Source organism: Nanorana parkeri, unplaced genomic scaffold, assembly GCF_000935625.1.
Source record: "Nanorana parkeri isolate BGI_ZX_2015 unplaced genomic scaffold, ASM93562v1 scaffold227, whole genome shotgun sequence".
In the NCBI taxonomy this organism is placed as follows: domain Eukaryota; kingdom Metazoa; phylum Chordata; class Amphibia; order Anura; family Dicroglossidae; genus Nanorana; species Nanorana parkeri.
Genome location: NW_017306495.1, coordinates 222,694 through 231,527, shown reverse-complemented (window position 1 = coordinate 231,527; position 8,834 = coordinate 222,694). Strand labels below are relative to the sequence as shown.

General features: G+C 53.7%; 1 protein-coding gene across 1 annotated transcript in view; it reads left to right on the top strand.

Annotated features, from left to right (window-relative positions):
- The window catches only part of PIGU (phosphatidylinositol glycan anchor biosynthesis class U), a 21,149-nt gene that overhangs the window by 7,282 nt on the left and 5,033 nt on the right, over window positions 1–8,834 (top strand). The window contains exon 6 of the mRNA XM_018556179.1: window positions 2,813–2,913. Within this exon, the coding sequence (XP_018411681.1) occupies window positions 2,813–2,913 (101 nt within the window). The remainder of the gene's footprint in view (window positions 1–2,812; window positions 2,914–8,834) is intronic.

The following is an 8,834-nucleotide window of genomic DNA, read 5'->3' as shown; positions in this document are numbered from 1 at the left end:
CCCACCAAACTTTACACTTGGCACAATGCAGTCAGGCAATTACCGTTCTCCTGGCAACCGCGAAACCCAGACACGTCCATCAGATTGCCAGACAGAGAAGCGTGATTTGTCACTCCAGAGAACACGTCTCCACTTCTCTAGAGTCCAGTGGCGGCGTGCTTTATACCATGGCATCCGACGCTTTGCATTGCACTTGGTGATGTAAGGCTTGGACAGCTGCTCGGCCATGGAAACCCATTCCATGAAGCTCTCTATGCTCTGTTGTGCCAAACTGAAGGCCACACGAAGTTTGGAAGTCTTTAGCTATTGACTCTGCAGACAGTTGGCGACTTCTGCGCACTGTGCGCTTCAGCATGCGCTGACCGCGCTTTGTCATTTTACGTGGCCTACCACTTTTTATACACCTGTGGCCATGAATGTATGTATGTATGCATGCATACATACATACCTACACTGTTCGGTACTGTACATCGGCAACGCTATACAGTACTGTACTATTGCAGTACAGTACTGTATACAGTTCCTCACTTAACGACCAATCCGTTTAACGACCTGGTCGTAGGATCGGAACTTGGTCGTTAAGTGAGGAATACCTGTATAGAAAATGTATTTATTTTTTGCATCTCAGTGCTGCTGTGCATTGCCAGCCTCTGGCAAGCCACTTCCTGCCCACTCCTTTTAAGTGTTTGCATCATCATCAGCTTCCTGATAGTAGTGGCAATGGCAGACCATACCTGTACAAAGCAACTGTTTGCAGTCTCTGTTAGGTGGCGGGGGGTTAGGGGGACGACAGCACATGAGCTCTATTAGGAGACAGTTCTCACCCCTATCAGGAAGTGTCTGTACAAGGTCCTTCATGGCAGGATTACCCGGTTACATTAACACATTGAAAAACAGCCTTTGAAATGACATGAACACAGTAAAACCTACATGAGATTTTAGTGATTGGGTTTAGATTTATGGGTCATGCTCCACTTTCTTACTGACATCCCTGTCATATGTATTGGAGAAAAACCAAACACCACGGTTTTGCCTGTTGTTTTTTTCCTGTGCATATGACAAAAATGTGAGTAAACAAGTCAGTTGGGTTTCTGTATGGGGCTCAGCATGGGTATTTAATGTGCCTGAGGAAGGTATTTGCCGTCTGGCTTGAGTCCTTTGAGTCACTAACCTGAAAGAAGCGTGCAGCAGTGTAGGGAGAACTCCTAATCTGTATACTTTTTCCAATCAGTGACTCAAAGTACTCAAGCCAAGCAAATTCATTTTCACGTGAGGTCATCAATGGCTGCCTCCATATTTCTCTTATGACAAGTTTTCATTAACATACCAATCTCCACCTAAAGCTGGATCTTCAGGTTTGGGTATAAAGGACACCACAACACCTTTTGAGATGTTTGTCAAATACATTTGGGTAATCCCTTTTTTTTTTTTTTTTAAGGTGTTTCACTTCTAAATAAATGTTGACATTGTTTAGCAAAACAGACACTCTGGGCAGGTTCACACCATTTTCCAGACCAGATCTGGAATGCAGGACATTCCGTCTTGCTGCGTTCGGGAAGTTTTTTTCTTGCTTTAAATGGTCTCACAGATGCATTCCAGTGCATTCCAGTCCAGACAAAATAAGACCAGCAGTAGTTTTCTGGTCTGGAACGGACTGCACTGGTGTGAACACAGGCCAGAAACAGCATAGGGATACATTAGGATGCATTTTGGGTCGAGAAACAATCTGGTCTGGTCTGGAGATGATCCCGACATGGTGTAAATGGGCCCTAAGGGCCCTTTCATGCCAGGTCCAGACCAGAACGTTCTTTGTCTGGTCCAAAAATACACCCCTCTTCATTCCTATGGTATAAAGTGAGGTTAGTTCACACCATTGTGTTCAGTTTCACAAGGTTTAAAAAAAATACTGAATGCACTATTTTCTCTGTTCTGGAATGCATCTAAACACATGTGAACGCATGCACTGGAACCAGGGCCGAAGCTTGGGGGAGGATGTGTCCCGGGTGCCATTTTAGGAGGGACGCCACTGGGTCTGTGGATGGAGAACTTCTCCTTTTGGGGGGGGGAGAAACTTTGAGTCTTTGCTCTGGGTGATAGAATGTCTAGCTTCCCCACTGACTGGAATGCACTAGAAAACTAATTGAGATTTTAAAAAATGCGCCAGAACACATCAAAAACATGTCAAAAATGCAAATACCTGCACTTGCAGAAACGCATTCAGATCTGGTATGGAGATGGTGTGAACAAGCATTCATGGAGACGATCTGAAGCGGACAGTTTGCTACGTTCAGAGGCAGCTAAATGCCGGTTCTGGGCACAGCTGCATACAGTTTGAAACCTTGTCCATGGATGCAACATATTTGCATCAAGGGTCATTCAGCAGCTCATTTTGCATGTAGCTGCTCAGAAGAGCAGTGACAGGTGAACAGCAGCGGCACCGGCCATTGATTTGTACAGTACAGAGTACTATTCTAACAGGTGCCACCACTGGAACACACTGTTAGCTCCCCCAGCAAGGTTCTCGCCAGTGCTCGCCTATGTGGATAGGGTCTTCTTTGTTTATATGGGGGAGCAGCAGAGCCCAGGAAGGATTAGATAATGGTCGCTCGTATATTTTTTTTTTCTAGCTATAGGTCAGTGAATTCTCACGTAACGTATTGCTGGGGAATTACTTGGTTTTAGAACATGGAGCTACCATGAGGGAGGAGGCCAGAGGCTCGCATGGGTGCTTATACAATCCCCTGGATCTGTTTTTAGAGCTTTAACAGTGAAAAGGCTGAAATAGGTTAATACAAGTTTTATTTTCTTGCAGCTACTTGTTGAATCCCTATACCATTTTGTCCTGTGTGGCCAAATCTACCTGTGCCATCAATAATGCAATCATTGCCTTGTTTATATTGGCTACAGTGAAAGGTGAGTCTCTTATGTATAGATACAACTGTTCTTGGGGCTGATGTAGGAAGAAAAATTCTTGTTGACCATAATCAACTAATCAGAATCTATGTTTCCAAGTGGAGAATGGCCGCAGAAATCTGATTGGATGACCAGGGCTTGAAAAATCCACTCGTCCGCAGCGAGAGGACAGCGGAGGCCGACGAGCAGCTTCCCGGCCTGCTGTTGTAATTACACGGCCGGCCAGGAGCTTTACATTCAAGCGATCGAGCGTCTCGAGGCGCCCGATCGCTTGTATTACCAGCAGCTGTCACTGCCGTTGCCGGTCCCGAGATCCCTGTGCCCGATGCGGCCGGGACCGGCACGGCTCTGTGACAGGAGATCAAAGGGAGATCAGTACAAGATCTCCCTTTTGATCTTCTCTCCAGTCCCATTATGCAGGAAGTGATGTAGATTACATCACTTCCTGCATTTAGTGTCACTTTCCAGCTACAAAAGCTGAAGAAGCAGATATGCGTGGCGTGCGCCTACGTGCAAAAACAATTGCACCTATTGTGCCGCACGCGTTACATATCACCGCAAACGTCTGAGTGTGAGCAATAATTTTAGGGCCATTAATTACTGATAACACTAAACTGATGAGCGGTAAAAGCGTTTTAAGCGTCGCCTATGGCCAATTTTCAGTGTGGTAGTTTTTTGTGATTTTTTTTTTTGGGCGCACGCAATTTTGAGGCTTGGCATGTTTGGTGTCTATTTACGCGACGTGACCCCGTCTTTTATGTTTTACCCAAAATATGGGTAAGAATAGATGTTTTATAACATAACGTAGGGAAAACGTTTTTTTAATTCGAAATTTACAGTACTTTTTTCATTATATAGTAAAAAATAACCCCCCCCCCCTCCCCCAGTGGTGATTTTATATACCTCCAAAAGAAAGCTCTATGTGCCCCCCAAAAATGTTAACATAAATTGCAATGCTACAGTACGGTCATGCTGACTGGTGACATTTTTGACTGACTGGTGAGACACCCTAACATTTTTCAAGCCCTGTGGATGACCCTTTACAACCGATTGTTCATGTTTTCATGTAAAATAAGCCTGCTTAATTTTAAAGGGCCAGTCCAATTGTTCTATTGGATATGTGCAATCACTTATTGCGATCTTATTTTTTCCTTTAACAGAATCTTTCACCTTCCCACCCCCCTTCTCATGGAGTCTCTTGCCTCATGATCTGACATTAAGAGTCTTACTTTATACATTGTCCAATATATATATATTAAAAAATAAATACCACGGGGAGGGTATTGGCTACTATTGGTGACCTAAGTTGGGCATGCAGGTACTAATGGAGGTATCTAGAGTCAGAAGAAGCCAATTGATGATGCAAAATGCTGGTATCTACCCAAATCGGATGTATCTGATACTAGTAAATCAACCACCTTTTTAGAGCCCTATCCTCCCTCAGTCCCTCCAGATCATTCATCTTTTAACTAGGGATGCACAGACACCGTTTTTTCGGTATCGAGTGCGATTAACGATATTTTTTTTTACGGTACTCATCGATACCGAATACCGATTACGGAAGTCTCATTAAGGAAGCTAAGTGACGAGAAAGCATGGAGACGACTTTCTGGCCAATCAGGAAGCCGGGCGCCGTGTAATGACGCAACGCCCAGCTTTCTGATTGGCCGGGAAGCTGGCTCCCTCATCACCACGTGGCGAGGGAGCATGGAGCCGGCTTCCCAGCCAATCAGGAACCCGGGCACCGCGGCATTACTCGGTGCCCGGCTTCCTGCTTGGTCGGGAAGCTGGTCAATCCGGAAGCCGGGCGCCGTGTAATGACGCAACGCCCAGCTTTCTGATTGGCCGGGAAGCTGGCTCCCTCATCACCACGTGGCGAGGGAGCATGGAGCCGGCTTCCCAGCCAATCAGGAACCCGGGCACCGCGGCATTACTCGGTGCCCGGCTTCCTGCTTGGTCGGGAAGCTGGTCAATCCGGAAGCCGGGCGCCGTGTAATGACGCAACGCCCAGCTTTCTGATTGGCCGGGAAGCTGGCTCCCTCATCACCACGTGGCGAGGGAGCATGGAGCCGGCTTCCCAGCCAATCAGGAACCCGGGCACCGCGGCATTACTCGGTGCCCGGCTTCCTGCTTGGTCGGGAAGCTGGTCAATCCGGAAGCCGGGCGCCGTGTAATGACGCAACGCCCAGCTTTCTGATTGGCCGGGAAGCTGGCTCCCTCATCACCACGTGGCGAGGGAGCATGGAGCCGGCTTCCCAGCCAATCAGGAACCCGGGCACCGCGGCATTACTCGGTGCCCGGCTTCCTGCTTGGTCGGGAAGCTGGTCAATCCGGAAGCCGGGCGCCGTGTAATGACGCAACGCCCAGCTTTCTGATTGGCCGGGAAGCTGGCTCCCTCATCACCACGTGGCGAGGGAGCATGGAGCCGGCTTCCCAGCCAATCAGGAACCCGGGCACCGCGGCATTACTCGGTGCCCGGCTTCCTGCTTGGTCGGGAAGCTGGTCAATCCGGAAGCCGGGCGCCGTGTAATGACGCAACGCCCAGCTTTCTGATTGGCCGGGAAGCTGGCTCCCTCATCACCACGTGGCGAGGGAGCATGGAGCCGGCTTCCCAGCCAATCAGGAACCCGGGCACCGCGGCATTACTCGGTGCCCGGCTTCCTGCTTGGTCGGGAAGCTGGTCAATCCGGAAGCCGGGCGCCGTGTAATGACGCAACGCCCAGCTTTCTGATTGGCCGGGAAGCTGGCTCCCTCATCACCACGTGGCGAGGGAGCATGGAGCCGGCTTCCCAGCCAATCAGGAACCCGGGCACCGCGGCATTACTCGGTGCCCGGCTTCCTGCTTGGTCGGGAAGCTGGTCAATCCGGAAGCCGGGCGCCGTGTAATGACGCAACGCCCAGCTTTCTGATTGGCCGGGAAGCTGGCTCCCTCATCACCACGTGGCGAGGGAGCATGGAGCCGGCTTCCCAGCCAATCAGGAACCCGGGCACCGCGGCATTACTCGGTGCCCGGCTTCCTGCTTGGTCGGGAAGCTGGTCAATCCGGAAGCCGGGCGCCGTGTAATGACGCAACGCCCAGCTTTCTGATTGGCCGGGAAGCTGGCTCCCTCATCACCACGTGGCGAGGGAGCATGGAGCCGGCTTCCCAGCCAATCAGGAACCCGGGCACCGCGGCATTACTCGGTGCCCGGCTTCCTGCTTGGTCGGGAAGCTGGTCAATCCGGAAGCCGGGCGCCGTGTAATGACGCAACGCCCAGCTTTCTGATTGGCCGGGAAGCTGGCTCCCTCATCACCACGTGGCGAGGGAGCATGGAGCCGGCTTCCCAGCCAATCAGGAACCCGGGCACCGCGGCATTACTCGGTGCCCGGCTTCCTGCTTGGTCGGGAAGCTGGTCAATCCGGAAGCCGGGCGCCGTGTAATGACGCAACGCCCAGCTTTCTGATTGGCCGGGAAGCTGGCTCCCTCATCACCACGTGGCGAGGGAGCATGGAGCCGGCTTCCCAGCCAATCAGGAACCCGGGCACCGCGGCATTACTCGGTGCCCGGCTTCCTGCTTGGTCGGGAAGCTGGTCAATCCGGAAGCCGGGCGCCGTGTAATGACGCAACGCCCAGCTTTCTGATTGGCCGGGAAGCTGGCTCCCTCATCACCACGTGGCGAGGGAGCATGGAGCCGGCTTCCCAGCCAATCAGGAACCCGGGCACCGCGGCATTACTCGGTGCCCGGCTTCCTGCTTGGTCGGGAAGCTGGTCAATCCGGAAGCCGGGCGCCGTGTAATGACGCAACGCCCAGCTTTCTGATTGGCCGGGAAGCTGGCTCCCTCATCACCACGTGGCGAGGGAGCATGGAGCCGGCTTCCCAGCCAATCAGGAACCCGGGCACCGCGGCATTACTCGGTGCCCGGCTTCCTGCTTGGTCGGGAAGCTGGTCAATCCGGAAGCCGGGCGCCGTGTAATGACGCAACGCCCAGCTTTCTGATTGGCCGGGAAGCTGGCTCCCTCATCACCACGTGGCGAGGGAGCATGGAGCCGGCTTCCCAGCCAATCAGGAACCCGGGCACCGCGGCATTACTCGGTGCCCGGCTTCCTGCTTGGTCGGGAAGCTGGTCAATCCGGAAGCCGGGCGCCGTGTAATGACGCAACGCCCAGCTTTCTGATTGGCCGGGAAGCTGGCTCCCTCATCACCACGTGGCGAGGGAGCATGGAGCCGGCTTCCCAGCCAATCAGGAACCCGGGCACCGCGGCATTACTCGGTGCCCGGCTTCCTGCTTGGTCGGGAAGCTGGTCAATCCGGAAGCCGGGCGCCGTGTAATGACGCAACGCCCAGCTTTCTGATTGGCCGGGAAGCTGGCTCCCTCATCACCACGTGGCGAGGGAGCATGGAGCCGGCTTCCCAGCCAATCAGGAACCCGGGCACCGCGGCATTACTCGGTGCCCGGCTTCCTGCTTGGTCGGGAAGCTGGTCAATCCGGAAGCCGGGCGCCGTGTAATGACGCAACGCCCAGCTTTCTGATTGGCCGGGAAGCTGGCTCCCTCATCACCACGTGGCGAGGGAGCATGGAGCCGGCTTCCCAGCCAATCAGGAACCCGGGCACCGCGGCATTACTCGGTGCCCGGCTTCCTGCTTGGTCGGGAAGCTGGTCAATCCGGAAGCCGGGCGCCGTGTAATGACGCAACGCCCAGCTTTCTGATTGGCCGGGAAGCTGGCTCCCTCATCACCACGTGGCGAGGGAGCATGGAGCCGGCTTCCCAGCCAATCAGGAACCCGGGCACCGCGGCATTACTCGGTGCCCGGCTTCCTGCTTGGTCGGGAAGCTGGTCAATCCGGAAGCCGGGCGCCGTGTAATGACGCAACGCCCAGCTTTCTGATTGGCCGGGAAGCTGGCTCCCTCATCACCACGTGGCGAGGGAGCATGGAGCCGGCTTCCCAGCCAATCAGGAACCCGGGCACCGCGGCATTACTCGGTGCCCGGCTTCCTGCTTGGTCGGGAAGCTGGTCAATCCGGAAGCCGGGCGCCGTGTAATGACGCAACGCCCAGCTTTCTGATTGGCCGGGAAGCTGGCTCCCTCATCACCACGTGGCGAGGGAGCATGGAGCCGGCTTCCCAGCCAATCAGGAACCCGGGCACCGCGGCATTACTCGGTGCCCGGCTTCCTGCTTGGTCGGGAAGCTGGTCAATCCGGAAGCCGGGCGCCGTGTAATGACGCAACGCCCAGCTTTCTGATTGGCCGGGAAGCTGGCTCCCTCATCACCACGTGGCGAGGGAGCATGGAGCCGGCTTCCCAGCCAATCAGGAAGCCGGGCACCGAGTAATGACGCGGTGCCCGGGTTCCTGATTGGCTGGGAAGCCGGCTCCATGCTCCCTCGCCACGTGGTGATGAGGGAGCCAGCTTCCCGGCCAATCAGAAAGCTGGGCGTTGCGTCATTACACGGCGCCCGGCTTCCTGATTGACCAGCTTCCCGACCAAGCAGGAAGCCGGGCAGTGAGTCACTACACGTAATGTCATTACACATAACGTCATTACTCAAGTGACGCGGGAGCATGCGGCCGGCTTCCCAGCCAATCAGGAAGCCGGGCAGCATGTAATGACTCGCTGCCCGCCTTCCTGATACCGGAAGCTGAAGTATCGGGCCAGGCATCGGAGCATTTGGGCGAGTACGAGTATCTGTGCATCCGTACTTTTAAAATTTGTTTTGCTACCTATCTCCACTGCTCTTTAAACCTCGTTTACAGGTCTAGTGACATCATCCGGAAAGCTTAGTGCATTCAGGCTGCTAGAGGGGTTATCAGAGTGTGTTGGTGGGCGTGGTTTCTTGGGCATGAGGATGAAGTCAGAGCGGCACTGGGTGAAAAATACACAACCCATCTCTTTATTAAACAAACTCAAACTTAAAGAGGGGGGGGGGGGGGGTTGGGAGGCA